At 40.2% G+C, this 19,554-nt stretch overlaps 1 protein-coding gene across 1 annotated transcript; it reads left to right on the top strand.

Moving 5' to 3' along the window:
- Nucleotides 1-6,960: 6,960 nt before the first annotated feature.
- Nucleotides 6,961-7,356, top strand: LOC138910286 (uncharacterized). Its single transcript, XM_070201518.1, has one exon. It carries the CDS (start codon nucleotides 6,961-6,963, stop codon nucleotides 7,354-7,356), a length of 396 nt encoding a protein of 131 aa, XP_070057619.1.
- The last annotated feature ends 12,198 nt before the right edge of the window (nucleotides 7,357-19,554 follow it).

The raw sequence follows: 19,554 nt of genomic DNA, 5'->3' as shown, positions 1-19,554 counted from the left end.
CTTGCAGGAGCTAAGAGAGTATTTGCTAGACGACAGCCTAGGCTTGATGTTTCCTTGACTGATTATAGAGTTGTGTAGACGTGCAGATGTCGAGGTGCGTAGCACCGATCGTTGGCTACAGCCGACAAACCCTTTCATATATTGAGAGTAACGGGTGAGGGTAGTGAAGTAAAGAGTAAGAACAAGAAAGTCACCACTTCTGCCGGACCAGAGTTTTCTTCACAGAAAGCCCTGCCTGAGGGACCATTTGGGATGTTGAACTCACAGCTTGTCTCCATACATGACTTAGTGTCACATCTCTCTAGTGGCCCCTCACACTCCCAGCCTACTCCAGAGTACTTTACCATGGAGGAAATGAAGACCTACCTGGAGAACCAAAAGGGGTAAGTAGAGTCACAAGAGAAGTTGGTAGCTTCAGTTAGCAGGCTCGAGGCAGCCTATGGCAACATGGCCAAGGCACATGTAGATCTTCAAGCAGATTTTCGCAAGGAGAAAGAGAAAAATAAGAAGAAGAGAATGTTCATGATCAAGATATGGAGAAGTATCAAGGCCGTCTTCAAATGGAGCCGAACAGGAAGATACCAGCCGAGGACAAAGATGATAGTGAAGAGTATTCCTTCCTATCTAGTGTTGCTGATGAAGCTACAAATGCTACCGATGATGATGAGGCCAAGAGCTCTACACGGCAGTGATTATCTTTTTCCCATAGTCTGCTAGTCTGATGCAGACCTCAGGGAGACCCTCAAACTACTCTTATTTTATTTTGATATTGTGCAGTGAAGACACTGTAGTATTTTTAGTTGGGGGTGGCTTTAGGGAGTATACGTTATTTGTTCATTGATGTTTAACTTGTGCCATTGCCGGGCTTAAGTTTTTGTATGGATATCGTGTGCCCTTGTCGGGCTTGTTTTACTATTGATTATCATGTGCTCTTGCCGAGCGTAGTTTGTGATTGGTGATATACTTGCGGATTAGTCGCTTTTGTTATTCTATTTTATTTTTCTTTCTTTATTTATTTTCTTTGGTAGTTTTTAGTTTATGTTATTTTTGTTCCTTTAGTATTAGTTGCTTTTGTTATTTTATTTTCTTTCTTAGTTTTTAGTTATTTTATTTTTATTCCTTTAGTGTTAATTTTATTTTCTTTAGTAGTTTTTAGTTTATATTAGTTTTATCTCTTTAGTAGTATTTCCTCGGATTTTCTTTATGCTACGGTTTTTTCCCGAGGAATATTTTGGTGTTGAACAGGGTAAATTTTTACTTTGATACTAATAAAATTAGTCTCTTGTATGTGAAGTGTGAATTAAGAATACCCCTCCAAATTTTGGTTTTAAATTGAAAAAGTAAGTTGCATGGGGAAGAATAATTTTTGTGATAATGTTTTGGCTTATTTGGTGACTCTTTGCCCACTAGTTGACATGATATTGCACTAAATGCTCTGATTATGAAGTGAAATTGATTTGTCTTGATTAGTTCATGTGCCATGTATGTTAGTTTCTGTTAAAAATAACTTTTGTGTTTACTTTTATCATCTAGAACTTTCCTGGTTGGTCTTTTAATGCTAATGTTAATTATGTTTGGTTGGAGAGATGACATTAGGCATTCTTTGTGATCTTTAATTGGTTGGGGGTGTTGGTGTTAATTTGGAAATTGGTAAGGTTGTACATTGTGTGTAAAAACATATACCTCAAAGTTGTTTATATGAAGATACTCTAGCTCCAAAAGAAATTAGTTGTATAAAAACAAATTATGGCGTCTTGAGAAAATAAGAGATGTACTTTAAGGTGGTTCTATTGTGGTACCTAGATGTCAATAAGGGCTATGTGGTTTAAAAAGAAGCAAACTGCAAAAAGAATGACGAAAGTGAGTAGTGTTCGAGGAGAATGTTGTCACTTGTATCCCAAATACATATCCTACCCTTCCCTAAAACTACATTACAAGCTTAAAAACAACCTTATGGGATCTCCAACGGAATATTCTTGAATAGGCGGTAAATTAAAATAAGGGCAAGCTTGTGGCATAATATTTTGTAACACTTGAAATTCTTTTTTGAGAGTGAGTGTCTTTGTGCATTTGTCCCTAATGTTGTTATTATAAATATAGTGATTTTGGGACTATCTTTCTTGTGAGGGCACATGGATTATGATGGATTGGTGACATTGATATATTCCGAATGGTGTAAATTGAGCATATGTAGTAGAAAAGTGCTTTTGAGTCACTTCTTGAGGCTTGGTTGTTGACACTTGATTATTTTGAAACCCCATTGCATTCTTGAAGTTGTTTTTAAATGAGAGAGTTATTTGGTTGAGATTCACATGCTTGAGCCTAATTATTAGTACCAACCAAATCCATAAGTATGATGCTTAATTAGAGAATGTGATTTGTGAATGATGGTGATGCTACTTAGGCTTTAAATGGTAGAACCTCATTGAATATTTGGTTTCGATTTGCTTGAGGACAAGCAAAAGCTTTAAGTTGGGGGTGTTCATGAGTGGTGATTTTACCATTTATTCTAGTCACTTTTCTTTAAGTTTGTGTCCTTTCATTAGTAAATGAGGTTATTTATGGTGTGCATTGCTCTATTTTCAGGTACATGATGCCATGAAGAGAGTTGAATTCAATTGAAGTTGAATTGAGCAAAAAAGAGTTAAAAAGTGCAAATTCCTTAAGTGTTTCTGCATCTACGCGACACTGCTCGCTTCTGCGAGCTCACTTATGCGAGTGAAGGTCCGCATCTACGCATATCATCAATATCCCACTGTGACCGCATCTGCGGAGCTGCTTTTGCGGCATCATGTCCGCATCTGCGGAGTAGGCAGTTCCCTAGAGTTTGCGCATCTGCGAAAGGAAGTCTGCTTTTGCGGAGCCGCACCTGCGATGATATTTTCGCAGGTGCGTTCAACGGGCTTCAGCTGAGGACATTATTGGCATTTCACATTTTTTCGAGTCCAAACACAGAAATACCGAAAAATGGATCTTTGGCAGCTTTGAACATATCTTGATAGAGAACACAAGTTTTGGAGCTAGGGTTCTTGCACACACACTATGGTCTTGAAGATTTGAAGCTTTTGGTTGAGAATTTCTTACCCATTTATGTTCACCTATTCATTTCCTTGCTCTGTATTGTATATCTAAGTGTGTAGTATCTTTTTCCAATACTTGATTCTTGTTTATGGGAATATTCAAATTTAAAGTGTGGATTAAATATCTTGTTGTGCTTATGTATTGAACAATTTTTATTTATTATGAAGTGATTTATTATTTCTTTAATTATTCTTGTTCTTTAATGTTTCCAAAGGGATTAGTTAACCCTATAACTCGCCCATTAACCTCGAATTAATTTTGGAAAAGATAATTGGAGGTTGGGAAAGATTAATTGATAAGAACTTGAGGCTTTAACCCTCACTTTATAGATTCTACCTAGGGATAGGATTGAACTACTTGTAGCCATATTTCGGTGTGCTTAATCTCTTAATTTTTTTAAGTATAATTCAATTAGGACGTCTTGTTAGTCTTCTGAAGAAGCGAATATAGAATTATTACCCGAGCCCGATCAGTGAAGCATCGCAATATACCACGAACCCATATATACCCTCTGGAAGGATCAACACCGGTGGCATAGTCAATCTTGATTTCAACTTCTAGAAGCTCCTTTCACAAGCATCGGACCATTGGAACTTAACCGCTTTCTGAGTCAATTTAGTCAATGGATAGGCAAGCATAGAGAACCCCTCCAAAAACTTCCTGTAATACCCTGCTAAGCCCAAGAAACTGCAAATCTCAGTTGGCGTCGTAGGTCTAGGGTGCTGCAATCTTTTGAGGATCAACTGTAATTCCTTCTCTGGAGACAACATGACCCAAGAATGTGGCAGATTCGAGCAAACATTCACATTTTACAAATTTTACGTACAATTGGTATTGATAAAGAGTCTGCAAAACGGCCCTGAGATGATCGACATGGTCCTCTCGACCTCGTGAATACACAAGAATATCGTCAATGAATACTATCACAAAGGAATCGAGAAAAGGCTTGAAAATGCGATTTATAAGATCCATCAAAGCTACCGGGGCATTTTTTAGCCCAAACGACATTACCAGAAATTCAAAGTGCCCATACTGGGTCCTGAAAGTTGTTTTCGGAATATTCTGCTCCCGTATTTTCATTTGGTGGTACCCGGATCGTAAATCAATTTTGGAGAAGTACCTAGCACCTTATAACTGACCAAACAAATCATCTATTCTTGGTAATGGGTACTTGTTTTTTATTATGACTTTGTTGAGCTGTCGGTAGTCAATACACATCCTCAGTTATCCTTATTTCTTCCTCACAAAGAGAACCGGTATGCCCAGTGGTGACACACTCGGTCGGATGAAACCTTTCTCTAACAAATCCTTCAATTGTTCCTTTAGCTCCTTTAATTCAGCTGGTGCCATCTTGTGTGGCGGAATAGATATAGGCTGCATGCCTGGCATCACATCAATCCCAAAATCAATCTCCCTGTCTGGCAGAATCCCAGGGAGTTCATCCGGAAAGACTTCCGGAAATTCATTCACCACTGGCACAAACTCGAGCGTAGATACACCCCTTGTTAATATTCTTCGTGGCCTTAAGGTAAGAAATAAACCTACCTCTTAGCATCACATTATCCCCCTTCCATGCAACAACTTGCTAATTTGGAAATTCAAACCTCACAGTTCTAGTTCGGTAACCGAGCTTGGTAAAACATGAGTAAAGCCAATTCATTTCCATAATTACATCAAAATCGACCATCCCCAATTCAATGAGATCGGCCATGGTGTACCGACCACGTAACGTGACAACACAACGCCTATAAACAGTTCGGCCAAAATAGATTCAACAACCAGAGTAGATACAGAGAATGGCTCATGAAGTTATTCCGGTTCTATCCTAAATTCCATAGCAGCATAAGGGGTAACATAGGACAAGGTGGAACCGGGATCAATAAGAGCATATACATCATGAGATTGAACAGTCAATATATCTATGACAACATCTGGAGAAGCCTCTACACTCTGGCGACCACTTATAGCATAGAAAAGGCTGGGTCCTCCTGAATTCTGCGCACGATCCTTAGTTGCACCATGCCTTGCTGGTGCTGGACTGCCTCACATAACAGTTTCACTATGCAGCCATTCAGCTGCCCGCAGAATTATTATGTGGCCGCATAATGGGGCATAGAAATGCCTATTTCTGCAAAACCTTTTTCTGCAACTCCCCAGCGCCACAATCAAAGAAATCTGAACCCCAGCGCTCGCAAACTCGCCGCGAAGAATTTCTACTATTATTATCCTCTACGCCTACCCCGGCATCACGGAACCCCAATTTTTAGGAAAACTTTCACTTGTCCTTGTTATGAGTACCTCCCCCAGCCTAAGAAGTGGTGGGTGCGGGGAGGATGAATGATCCTAACTGGGGGAGAATGTAAGGCCTCGTAAAACTTTGCAAAAAGAAAAAGAAATAATGTATCATGGTGCCGGACTTTTTGGGTTGAACAATGCACCGAAAAGTAAAGGAAAGGTTTTGGTAGAAAAGTACGTTTTTGCGGTCCATTATGCGACCACAGAATCACTCTACGAGCCGTGTGTGTTACTACAACACGGCAAGGTTATAGCTTATGGTTCTATGCAACTCAAGGATCAGAAAAGAACTACCCAAAACATGACGTAGAACTTGCGGCGGTGGTCTTTGCATTAACGATTTTGCGTCATTACTTGTATGGGGTCCACGTGGATGTATTCACGGACCACAAGAGTCTTCAATATATTTTAAAATAGAAGGAGTTGAATCTGAGGCAGAGAAGATGGCTTGAGTTACTCAAGGATTATGACATCGATATTCTATATCACCCGTGGAAAGCCAATGTTGTGGCAGATGATCTTAGCCAGGAATGTATGGGTAGTTTGGCTCATTTAGAGGCATGTCAAAGGACGTTGGCTAGGGAGGTTCACCAGTTAGCTAGTTTGGGAGTTCGTCTTGCAGACTATAATGAAGGAGGGGTAATTGTGCAAAACAGGGCTGAATCATTGCTTGAAGTAGAAGTCAAAGAGAAGCAATACGACGATCCATTGTTGCTATAATTGAAGGAGGGGATTCATAAACATAAAACTATGGCTTTTACTCTTGGCATGGATGATGGTACACTAAGGTATCAAGGACGACTATGTGTTCCCAATGTAGATGGTCTCCGGGAAAGAATCATGACTGAGGCTCACACTTGTATGTATTCCGTGCACCCAGGTTCTACGAAGATGTATCATGATCTCAAGGAAGTCTATTGGTGGAATGGCATGAAAAGGAATGAGGCAGACTTCGTGTCAAGATGTCTGAATTGTCAGCAAGTGAAGGCTGAACACCAACGACCTGGTAGGATGGCACAGAACATAGAAATTCCAATGTGGAAGTGGGAAATGATTAATATGGATTTTGTGGTAGGATTACCATGCACTCTATGCAGGTTTTATTCAATTTAGGTGATTGTGGATCGACTCACGAATCTGCACACTTTTTGCCAGTTAAATCTACCGACACAACCGAATAGTATGCTCAGTGATATATAAAGGAAATAGTCAGGCTGCATGGCACTCCAGTTTCTATCATTTCCTATCGAGGGGCTCAGTTCACGAAAAATTTTTGGAAGACATTTTAGCAAGGTTTGGGTACCTTGGTGAATCGTAGTATAGCCTTCCATCCATAGACCGACAGGCAGGTAGAGCGTACTATTCAGACACTTGAGGATATGTTGCGTGCTTGTGTCCTTGACTTCAAGGGTAGCAGGGATGATCATTTGCCACTCATAGAATTTGCTTACAACAACAGCTTCCATGCTAGTATTCGGATGGCACCATTTTGTGGCGTTATATGGAAGGAGATGTAGATCTCTTATTGGGTGATTCGAGATTGGGGAAGCTGAACTGATAGGACCAGACCTTGTGCATCAGGCTATGGAAAAAGTTAAAATCATCAAGGAGCAGTTGAATACTGCTCAGAGTATTCAGAAATCCTATTCGGATGTTCTTCGCAGAGATATAGAGTCCAAAGAATATTACTGGGTATTCTTGAAGGTTTGCCCCATGAATGGTATCATGCGGTTTGGAAGGAAAGGGAAATTGAGTCCGAGGTATGTCGGGCCATACAAAATCATTCAGAGGGTTGGTGAGGTATCATACAAGCTTGAGCAAGCACCTGAGATGTCATTAGTGCACCCGGTATTCCATGTGTCTATGTTGAAGAAGGTAGTTGGAGATCCGTCAGCTATTGTGCATGTTGAGACCATTGAAGTTAATGAAGAACTGTCATATGAAGAAATTCTAGTTTCAATTATTGATCGGCAAGTTTGAATGTTGAGAAATAAAGAGATTGCCTCCGTGAAAGTGTTATGGATTCTTGTATCACTCATTCAGTTAGTGTAAAAGTGCTTCTTTGTAAATATTTTGTTCATGAGGCCACAATAGGTGTTGTTATGTGTTATATTGCATCATTGGATTATACGCATGTTTTGAGGATGTGTTTCTGGGGCTCTCTGATAGGTGGATAGGGCTAGTTATAGGGGAAACTCTAGCGAAAGTTTTGGAAATTTAGGGAGTTAGTCAAATTTGGGGCTACTGGTGTGTGGTATGAAAACAGAGTTGCATAAGATGCTAATAGTGAACCTTGACCCTCATTTGAGGATAGATGATCTTAAGTGGGGGAGGATGTAAGGCCCTGTGAAATATTTCCTAATAAATGGGGTTCCTTGATGCCGGGGTAGGCGTAGAGGTTGGAACTTTTTGGATTGAACAGTGCGCTGGGGAGTTGAAGGAAAAGATTTTGCATAAATAATCATTTTTACGGCCCATTATGCGGCCGCATAATCACTCTGCGGGCCGCAGAATGGCCGCAGAGTGAAGTAGTTATTTGGGCCATTTTTTATGTCAATTCCGCGGCTAGTTATGCGACCGCACAGCTGTTTCGCGGGCCGCACTTTGATCACATAATCAGCCTTGGACTTTTGCGGAGGGAGGTTCTGCGGCGCATTATGCGACCGCATAAAAGGTCTGCAGGCAGCATATCTACGCAGCAGATTATGCGGACGATATGCAGACCGCATATCCATTATGCAGTCACATATGCGACTGCAAACCCAGTTCCGAAGCTTCATATTTGGGGTTTTTAAACCCGAATCTATTTCGTTAAAACACATGCCATAGTACATTTTTGAGCATATTCCTGATATTCTTAGAGTGAGAAAGAGTTCTTAGAGTAGGGGAGTAACCTTCAACCTATTATCCATCAATTCTTGCTCAATTGACGGGGAGTTATTAGAAATACAATTCTTGGGTGTGGGGTTTTTTTATCTTGAATGTATGTGTAATCAAAGAACGTGGGAAGGTTGTGAGCAAAAAATGATAGAGAATTGGTTGGGGAATGATGAAATCTTCCACAAAAGGGCCTTAAAACCATTAATGCACACCAAGTATTTGATAACGTGCTCAAATGAGCTAGAATCATGACCATCAACCTAATTTTTATCCAACTTGTTATATTTCTAAAATAGATCGAAGTTGCTAAGAATTGCGGAACGTTTTAAAGTTTAAAGTAAGCTTAATTGAGGTATGTTGGCTAAACCCCCTTCTTCTTAGAATCAAATCCCACGATGTTCGTGCTCAAAGGATGTATGTTCAATGTGTATTCTAAATGCTTCATCATGTCATCTTGTCATTGATGATGTGTTCAAAATGTGGAATATATGTTAAAAATATTAAGATTTCATGTCAACATCGAAATAAAGGTTGTTATGCCAAATTATATGAAAAGCTTCTATGTGCCTAAGATTATCAAATTGCTCATATGTGAATTTAATTTCTTGAACGGGAAGCCTTATTATAGTTGATAACAATATGATGTTTGAATGTAAAAAAAGAAAATAGAATTATGAAATACGGCCAAGTGCCAAGAATGACCTTATAATTAGGGAGACTAGTGCCAATGAATTGATAGGATGTGAAAGAAGTATGATGTGAGATGATCGACTGAAAAAGGTAATGTCTCGGGTGCGACGGCCTAGCCGATCTGGCCGTGATCGGATGCCATGCCGCACACATGGTGGTGACTATGCTGGAAATTATGATGAAATTGTAGTTATGGTTGATGTCTCAAATGAGACGACCTAGCCGATCGAGTTGTGCTTGGACTCCTTATAAGAATACTGTGGTATTATGAATATAGTATATCGGCACTAATGATCACCCAACCTAATAACATGGAAATTGAGTTGAGAACTTATGTGATCCTTATTTGATGTTTTAGTATTGTTTGAAGCTCTTATTGAGTTCTTGACTGTTTCCCCCTGTATTATTATTCATTATATTGAGATGGTGTTTAGTTTTATATATTAGTACTATTCGACAGTACTAACGTCCCTTTTGCCGGGGCGCTGCATCTTTAAATGGATGTAGGTGGTTCTATAGCAGGCAGTGTTGATCAGCGATAGCAATACACCTTCGTCCTAGCAGACTTGGTGAGCCCCACCTCATTACGGGGTCATGTATCTTTTGTACATTTTGTTATCATGTTTGGATGTATAGTCGGAGCCTTGTTGCCGGCACTATCATTGTACACCTTTGTATCTTTTAGAGGCTCCGTAGACATTGTTTGGGTGGTGTGTCGGTGTTGGAGGAAGTCAAACAATTCATGCTTATGTTTGAATGAATCACTAGTTCCACTTTAGCCTATAAAAAGGTGTGTATTTTGAGATATCAAAGATGAAGAAACTAATAGAAAGGTTTTGGTATTGTATTCATGATCTCCCCACTGTCTAATTAATGAATATATGTCACCTCTTTTTTTCCATGAGTGAGGTTGAGGTAGAAAGTATCGAGCAGGCTTGCTCGACCGGGTTCACTCAATTGAGCATTGGTCGCGGTCCCCGAGTTGGGGCGTGACATGTTCGTACTCCAGATCAGGTAGTGCAGGGACTTCATATACCGAGGGCATGACTAGCCCAGCCGAGTGCAGCTGCTCAGGCCCCGGTTGTCCCCGTTATGGCAAGCGATTAGCAGAGGAGGCTTGAGAGATTTGGGAGGCTTCGACCTCCAACATATAGTGGTGCTGAGTCAGAGAATGCTCAGGGCTTTATAGATAGGTGGGAGTGGATGCTTCAAAAAATGGGTATTCTGGAGACCAGTGGGGTCTCATTCACTACTTTGCAGTTTTCTAGGGCTACCTTCAGGTGGTGGGAGGCTTATGAGAGGCGCAGGATGGTTGGTGCAGCACCACTTACAAGGCCGGAGTTCTCCGTTCTATTCTTTGAGAAGTTCGCGCCGCAGTCTCGTAGAGAGGAGCTGCGTAGACAGTTTGAGCAGCTTCGTCAGGATAGCATGTCTGTGACGCAGTACGAGATGAGGTTTTCTAAGTTGGCTCGTCACACAGTTTTGCTAGTTCCCACTGATAGGGGGAGGATTAGGAGGTTCATTGATGGCCTCACATATCAATTGCGGCTGCTTATGACTAGAGAAAGGGTATCTGGTCCTACTTTTGATAAGGTAGTTGACATTGCTTGGCAGATATAGATGGTCCGTAGCCAGGAGCGTAAAGAGAGGGAGGCCAAGAGGCCTTGTGGACCCGGTGACTTCAGTGGTGTTCTGTTAGGGGGTCAGTTTTACCGTGGCAGGGGTCGTCCTTATAGGCACGCTCAAACGGGTCGTCCAATTTATTGTAGTGCATCATCCATCCATGGTTCATACAGTTATCATTAGGGCCAGTCATCTCTCAGTTCTCTAACAGCTCACAGTTCATACCATGCACCTTCAGTTCAGGGCTCATCGACACTGTGTTCTTCTAACAGGTATTCTGGTGCTTGGGGGCCCCTCCAGTCCCCACCGCCATTCGTAGGGAGGTGCTATTTTGAGTGTGGAGATATGGGTCACATCAAGATGTATTGTCCCCACCTTACGGGAGGTCCATCTCAGCAGATGATTCAGCCTACGACTTCAGATCCCGTTACTTCACCATCCGCTCAGCCTGCTCGGGGTGGAGCTTAGCCAGTTTGGGGTCGCCCTAGAGGGGGAGGCCATTCAGGTGGCGGTCAGGCCTGATTCTATGCTATTCCTGCCAGACCAGATGTTGTTTCTTCAGATGCAGTGATCACAAGTATTGTCTGAGTTTGCCACAGGGAGGCCTCTGTACTATTTGACCCTTGTTCCACTTATTCATATGTATCATCGTATTTCGCTCATCATTTGGATATGCCCCGTGGGTCCTTAGTTTCATCTGTTCATGTCTCTACGCCGTAGGCGATACTATTATTTTGGACCGTGTATATCGGTCGTGTGTAGTGACCATTTGGAGTCGGGATGCTAGAGATGATCTCTTATTGCTTAGCATGGTTGATTTTGGCGTGATCTTGGGTATGGGTTGGTTTTCTCCATATCATGCTATTCTAGATTGTCATGCTAAGACTGTAACGTTGGCGATGCCGGGATTGCCGAGGAATAAGTGGAGAGGTTCTCTACACTATGATCCCAGTAGGATTATTTTACATTTGAAGGCCCAGTGGATGGTTGGGAAGGTTTTTTTATATTTTATTTGGCCTTTGTGAGGGAAGTTAGTGTTGATGCTCCTACTATTGATTCTGTTCGGGTTGTTTCGGAATTTTTTGATGTGTTTCCTGCAGACATGCCGGGCATGCCACCCGACAGGGATATTGACTTCGATATTGACTTGGTGCCGGGCACTTAGCCCATTTCTATTCCACCAAATTGTTCCCCGGCAACGCGCCAATTTTGATGACGTCCAAATCCACTACTAAAAAGTAAATAGACACGGTCGTATGCAATATAATTTACCCAACTATGAGTCGGGCTTGCATCACACAGAGAACAATATGTAGGGGATTAGGCGTGTAAGAGGATTATCACTTATTATGCTAAGCCAGACACTTAGAAATGGTTGAGAAAATATTTATAACTCATTGAGAAAATGTAAACTAACCTAGAAATCACATAAAATGATAAATGGCTACAAGCATGTATGCATTGGGAATTATACTCAAGTAACAATCCAATGTATTTCACGATTTTACAAATATGAGCGAGTTTATGTTAATTAGCCTCGGGATATTGGCCACAGAAGTGAGGTAGGAGAGGGTCATTCTGGAAGCAATTATGCGGTCGACTATGCGACCGCAGACACAGACAGATTTTTGGTCGTTTTGGTCAGTAATTATGCGATTGATATGCGGTCCGCATATTGATTATGCGATAGCAGAACCTATTCCGGAGCTTCATTTAGGGCTCGATATGCGGTCGACCCTACTTTGTTAAATACACTCTTTAGGTCATTTTTGAGCTATAATCTGACATTTTAGAGTGAGAGAGAGTGCCCTAGAGTTAGATGGTGTTCTTCAATAATTGTTCTTCAAATTTTGCTCAAGTTTTAGAAGATTAAGAAGGTAAACTCACTAGGTCTTCATCCTAGAGGTAAGATTCTACACCCTAACCCCTAATTTCGAAATTATCTAAAAATGGGTAATTAGCAAGATAATTTTTGGGCATGAGAGTTTTTTATTTTAAATGCATGTGTGATCAAAGGGTGTCGGAAGATTGTTGAGCTAAAAATGGTAAAGATTGGGTTGTGGGATGATGGAATCCTCCATAAAAGGACCTTGAAACCTTATGCATACCTAATATTTGATAAAATGCTCAAATGACCGAGAACCATGATCATCTTCCTAATTTTTGTTCAATTTGCTATATTTTTAAAATAGATTGAAGTTTCTAAGAATTCTGGAACATTTAGAGTGTAAAGAAGCTCAAGTGATGTATGTTGGCTAAACTCTTCTCTCAGAATTGGATCCCACGATATTCATGAGAATTATGTAAGTCCCGAGTTGTTCATTATAAAAATGGCTATTCCGAATAAGATTGGGATGAAAGATATATGTTCAACAAGTATCCCAAATGCTTTATTCATGTTATGTTATCAATTGAGGATGTGTTAAAATATGTGTTGTGTATTAATAATGTTTCGACTTCAATTCAAGTTCAAACGAAGGCTATTATGCCAAATCTTGTGAAATATCTCTAGCCCATGTTGCTGAGTTTGAGGGCCTGAGGCAAGGTAGCCTGAGTGTGTGGGAGTACCATATGAAATTCACACACCTGTCCAAGTATGCTATTTACATGTTTCCCACTATGGAGGCTAGAGTGAGCCAGTTTGTGCAAGGACTTAGTCCCTTGGTAATTAAGGAGGCCGCTATGGCTGCCTTGAATTCTGATATGAATTATGGGAAAATGGTGGCATTCACTCAAGTTGTGGAGGATCAAAAGTTAAAAAGAAAGACGGAGCAAAATAATAACAAACAGACCCGATCCATGGGAAATCTTTGTGGCTTCTACAATGGGGGTAATGGTGGAAAGGCATTACATAGAGGGTGTCATCCGGACCCATGCAGTCAGTTGCTCAGTCTTCAGTTAGAGCACTATCATCAGGGCCTGATCAGCAGTGGAGGGGCCTTAGTAACCAAGGCAACAAGGGATCTACTTAGCAGGTCCAGTCAAGTGGGGATTATCAGCTGCAACAAAGGCCTCTATGTCCTAAGTGTAGGAGGCATTAGTTGGAGGTGTGCCGATGTGGCACAGATGAATGTTTCGGGTATGGAGTCAAGGGCCATCGGCTAAGGCACTTCTCTAATAGCTAAGGGACAGCAAGTAAGTCCCTCAACGTTAACCCAACGTTATAACGTGACTTAAGTCATTAGAAAGGATGTCTGATGGGAGTGTTCATATGAGAGAAAGATGTGGGTGAAGGTGTATGCCCTTAGTCACTCTATAGGCATATGTGGATAATCATTCACATAAAAGAAAATTCGATTTGCTTGTCATATTTCAGTATCCAAGTGTGGGCATACATGTTCAGAATGATGCACGAATGTGTATGGGGCTAAAGGTCGATGGTAGAAATTAAAAGATCATGTTTCGTATTTACTCTTAAGTGTGGAGATTCAGGAAGATCAAGAAAAGCTATGAGGTCCCCACAAATATGTACTCTATAATGTCGAATCATGACTGGGTCAAGGAGTGGCTACATGAATGAATTTTTAGTATTATTGGGCAAAGGAAGGCCATGATAATCGTGTATTAGGTTATTATTCCACCGGGTGGTGTGTCGCGTGGCGGGAGCTGAAAGTTGCCCATGGATGGTCCAACAGTTGGTGTGACAGAGTTGATAGGGCCAGAATCGCTTGTGAGGTCACAATTGGTGTTGTTTTGTATTGTGTTATATCGTTGGATTATGTATATGTTGTTAGGATGTGTTTCTTGGATTCTATGGAAGGTGGACATGCCCTGTTACAAAGGAAACTCTGGCAAAAGTTTTGGAAATTTAGGGAGTTATCCAAATTTTGAGGCGACTGGTGAGTGTGAATTGACAGTTGGGCCACATTTGATGCTAATGATGTATTTTTACCCTCATTCAAGGACGAATGATCCTAAGCGGTGGAGAATGTAGTACCCTGGAAAATTTTGAAATATTTAAGTGTAATGTCCTATAAAATTTCGCAAATGAATTCAAGGTTTCGTGGTGTCGTAGTGGGTATATGTGTTTAAGGATTTTAGAAATTCTTCGCGGCTCGAACTTTTTTGGTTGAACAATGCACCGGAAAGTGGGATGATTGAATCCTCCATAAAAGGACCTTGAAACCTTATGCACACCTAGTGTTTGATAAAATACTCAAATGAGCTAGAACCATGATCATCTTCCTAATTTTAGTTCAATTTGCTATATTTTTAAAATAGATTGAAGTTGCTAAGAGTTTCGGAACATTTAGAGTGTAAGGAAGCTCAAGCTATGTTGGCTAAACTCTTCGCTTAGAATTGGATCCCATGATATTCATGTGAATTATGTAAGTCCCGAGTGGTTCATTATAAAATTGGCTATTCCGAGTAAGATTGGGATGAAAGATATATGTTCAACAAGTATCCCAAATGCTTTATTCATGTTATGTTATCAATTGAGGATGTGTTAAAATATGGGTTGTGAATTAATAATGTTTCGACTTCTAGTCAAGTTCAAACGAAGGCTATTATGCTAAATTTTGTGAAATATCTATATGTGCCTTAGACTCTAAATTGCTCACATGTGTACTAAAAATATTGATTTATACTGGCTTGTGGTTGTTGATGATGCTTGAAAGTGAAAAGCGTGAGTATGGAATACTAAACGTGGCCAATAGTGCCAATGAAGTGAAAGAATGCGTGAACATTATGATATGAGTTTTAGCTCATTTACATAACAATGTCATTAATGTCTTATGATCAACCGTGGATAGTGCAAGTAAGCGGTAGTATGAACATGAATTGTGGCTGTTTGCCAAAACACGAATAATAAATAAATCCTATGGACGGTCTATGGAATGCATAGGTATATTGTGTTATGAAATCCTGTGGACGGTCTAGGAAACGCATAGGTATATTATGTTATGAAATCCTGTGGACGGTCTATAAAATGTATAGGTATATCGTATTATGAAATCCTATGGACGGTCTATGAAACGCGTAGGTATATTGTGTTATGAAATCCTGTGGATGGTCTATGAAACACATAGGTATATTGTGATATGAAATCCTGTGGGCAGTCTATTAAACGCATAGGTATATTGTGTTATGCAATCATGTGGACGGTCTATGAAACACATAGGTATATCGTGTTATGAAATCCTGTGGACGGTCTATGAAACGCATAGGTATATTGTGTTATGCAATCTTGTGGACGGTCTATGAAACACATAGGTATATCATGTTATGAAATCCTATGGACGATCTATGAAACGAATAGGTATATTGTGTTATGAAATCCTGTGGACGGTCTATGAAACGCATAGGTATATTGTATTATGAGATTCTATGGACAGTCTATGAAACACATAGGTGCATTGTCTATGAAATGCATAGGTATATCGTGTTATGAAATCCTATGGACAGTCTATGAAATGTACAGGTGCATTGTGTATGAGATGCATAGGTATACGGTATTAATAAACACTATGAACGGTCTAGGAAACACATAAGTGTATAAAATGATATGTGAACACTAAGGACGGTCTAATGAGACATATTATTAATGTAGACAATAGATGCCACCCGCGTTGTCCTCATTTGTACAGGTTGTTTGAATTATATTATATTAGGTGTTCCGCGTATAGATCATATTGCTCGGTTTACCATAAAAGAAGTTTAGAACAATGCAAGTATAATAAGACTTGATATTTGAACCTATGCGATGTTTTGTAGTCTTTTGATGTACTTTAATGAAAGAAATATGAAATGCTATGATTGATATAAAAAAATAAAGGGTTTGATGTCTTGAATAAGACAGCCTAGTCGATCGTGATCGGACACCGTGCTCAGAGTACAGTGGTATTGGCATTGTGAATAATGGTATTGTGGACAATGGTGTATCGATGCTAAAATCTCCCAATGTGAGATATGGAAATTAATCTTAACACAGTCTTGATCCTAAATTGAGGTTTGATGTTGATTAAGGCTTTTAATGATATTATGATAATTCTTTTTTGTATTATTCGTTCTATTGATAGGGTGTTTAGTTATACATACTAGTGCTATTCGACGGTACTAACGTCTCTTTTACCGGGGGTACTGCATCTTTAAATGGAGGTATTGATCAGTGATAGCAGCACACCTTCTCCCCAGCTGACACGGTGAGCCCCACTTCATTCCGGGGTCATGTATCTTTTGTTCTTTGTGTATTTTGTTTGATGTGTAGCCGGGCCTTGTTGCCGACATTATCATTGTACTTTTCTTTATATATAGAGGCTCCGTATACATAGAGTGGGTTCTGTATTGGGGCTGGGAAAGACAAACTATGTTATGTTATGGTTGTATCACATGTCCCATGTGAGACTTTAAAAATGATGAAAACTATTGGTAATGAATTGGTATTGTAGACATGATCATGTTTTTGTCTAATTAAGGAAAATATGTATTATCTTCATTCGTGGATGAGTTTGGGTAGAAGGAAATCTAACTGGCTTGCTCGGTCGGGTTCACTCGGTTGAGCGCCGGTCGCGCTTCTCAGTTTTGGGGCATGACAGAAACCACCTGAGCAAGGCCAGTGCAATCTGTCAATATGTGGAACAAAGCCTCTTGAAGGCCTGGAATCACAATGGGTAGAGCTGGTGCATGAACTAGTCCCACAGGCTCGTCCGCAACTGAAACCTGCTCTTGAACTGGGGCAATCGATGTATCTGCAAGTGCTGCCCTAGCTGTTGTGCGAGCTGCACCTCTGTCATGACCCAAACCGATGGGCCGCGATGGGAACCTGGTACCTTACTCAACCGAATACCAACATAACGTATCTTTTCGTATTATACTATCATAGATAACTAAGTTAGAGAGGCTGCCGTGAGATAGGTAGAATACAACATGTAATACCAACTTATACATAAGACATATAGGCCTATAAGAACAAAATAACAACTCGTACACTGAACATAGGCCAACAAAGCCATAAAATCTTTTACGTATATGACATTTGTCTACAAGCCTTTAAGAATACATAATTTTCATAAGGGTAGGGACAGAGCCCCGCCATACCAAACAAAACACATCTGAATCATACTGACCAAACAAGCAACTTCGGAGCAAATGGAGTGCACCAACATCTTCCGCTGAGCTGATTGCCTACTTTGAGGACTCTCGACCTATCTATCGAGACCTGCGGGCATGAAATGCAGTGTCCCCAAGCAAAACGGACGTCAAGACAAATAATATACCGAGTATGTAAGGCAATATACAGAAAACTGTTAATATAATAACTGAAAGTAACTGGGAGTCAAAGATAATCTGAAGATATAGTCACCTACTGATACTGACTCAACTCTCTCAATATAGTAAGTTAAATAGATGTACGGCCTTATAAGGCTCGGTATATATATAACTGCTCTGCCGTAGTAGGCTCGCTTATAGGCGCCCAGCCATACTAGGCTCTGTATCTCGGCCAACTGGGCTTGTTCATAGGCGCTCGGCCACAGTAGGCTCGGTATATAACTTACCATCTTATCAGAGGTTGCCCAATAGGCGCCTGCCCATCGATTATAGCTCCATGGTAATGAAAATACTGTAACACTGTATATATAGGCTCTCTGCTCTCTTGAATGGAAGAAGACAATACTCAATTAAATATGAAGTCCCGATAAGGAGAATACTGTAATTTATGAGACTAGGATAATGTATATAAATTCGGGAGTATGAACTTCTCTTTATGCCTCGTTATCAAACACATGTAATTACGAGATCATGCCAAAATGAAGGAAGGGCTTAGCCTTAACATACCTGAGTCGATTCTCTTGAAAAAGATTACACCGTACTCCCTTAAAATTGCAAAATCTCACGTTAATTTTAATTGTTGAAGGTCTTGGGCTTTGCTTATATGAATTCGTTTGTAACACCCAACATTTACGCTTGAATCCTTATCAGATGCCTATGAGAATGAGTTTGTGATTCACGTTGCTTATCCATCCACGTCTCTTAAGTTAGAGATATATTTTATACATGGATGTGCAGCCCCCACATAATCCATAGTGATTTAAATCATGCCACCTATTCTACAATGACTTAAGAGTCATAAGGTTTAGGGGCTGCCACATAATTCCCTTGTTGGGGGGATTTAATCTTTATCCAGAAAACTTTAATTAATTAGATAATATCCCATTACCCAATAATTAACCAATTACCCACATAATTAAGAATTATCTTAACTTACTTAAATTACTACTTACTTTTAACACACCTTATACACCTTACTATCATGGCCATGTGGTACTTTGTATGGCAATAGTCCATAAATACGGTGTATTTTAGCTCGGGTCGTATTTTATCCAAAATGTCAAACTTCGATGAAATTCATTTTCTTCGATTTGCTTACCCTCTCACTTTCATGAATTTACTCGTTACTTATTTGAAATAGCATAATACTTATAATCTCAAAATAATCCCATTCCCGAACATACGTCGATTAACTTCCGACGAAACTTTAACATACGAAAAATACGGGATGTAATGTCTTATTTCCGAGCTTCCATCAATTTATTTATGGCGTACTTTCACTTACGAAAATATGGGGTGTAACATCATTCCCCCCTTTAGAACATTCGTCCTCGAATGTTGACTGATGCACTTATCATTCTCGCTTGCGAATACTTTAGTACTCTTCTTGCCATTTAGGCAACTCTTCTTTGAATAAATCCAAAGGCCAGGGCATTCCCCCCTTTGGGCCTTTTTCTCACACCACGACTTATGGTCGGAATCTTTCAAATATCTTAACTGTTGCTACCTTCTATCATGCAGCATGCACGACTCTGGCCTTGTAAATGCGCCTATGCAACTCTTCTCTCCTTTTTCCTCCAACTTTTAGCCAATCTCTAGGCCTCACTGTGTAAACATATACAGAGCTTGATAAGATGTCTCTCTGGGCATCTGTAGGTATACTGAAGTTCTTCGCTCGGTACTTTGTTGAACTTACGAATATTGCTATATCTTATT

The sequence above is a fragment of the Nicotiana tomentosiformis genome, chromosome 1, assembly GCF_000390325.3.
Source record: "Nicotiana tomentosiformis chromosome 1, ASM39032v3, whole genome shotgun sequence".
Classification (NCBI taxonomy): Eukaryota; Viridiplantae; Streptophyta; class Magnoliopsida; order Solanales; family Solanaceae; genus Nicotiana; species Nicotiana tomentosiformis.
The sequence above is the reverse complement of the archived record's forward strand: the minus strand, read 5'-3'. Positions and strand labels throughout refer to the sequence as shown.

Coding starts and splice junctions, on each gene's coding strand:
- LOC138910286 (XM_070201518.1), top strand. CDS start 6,961: ATGGAAAAAGTTAAAATCATCAAGGAGCAGTTGAATACTGCTCAGAGT.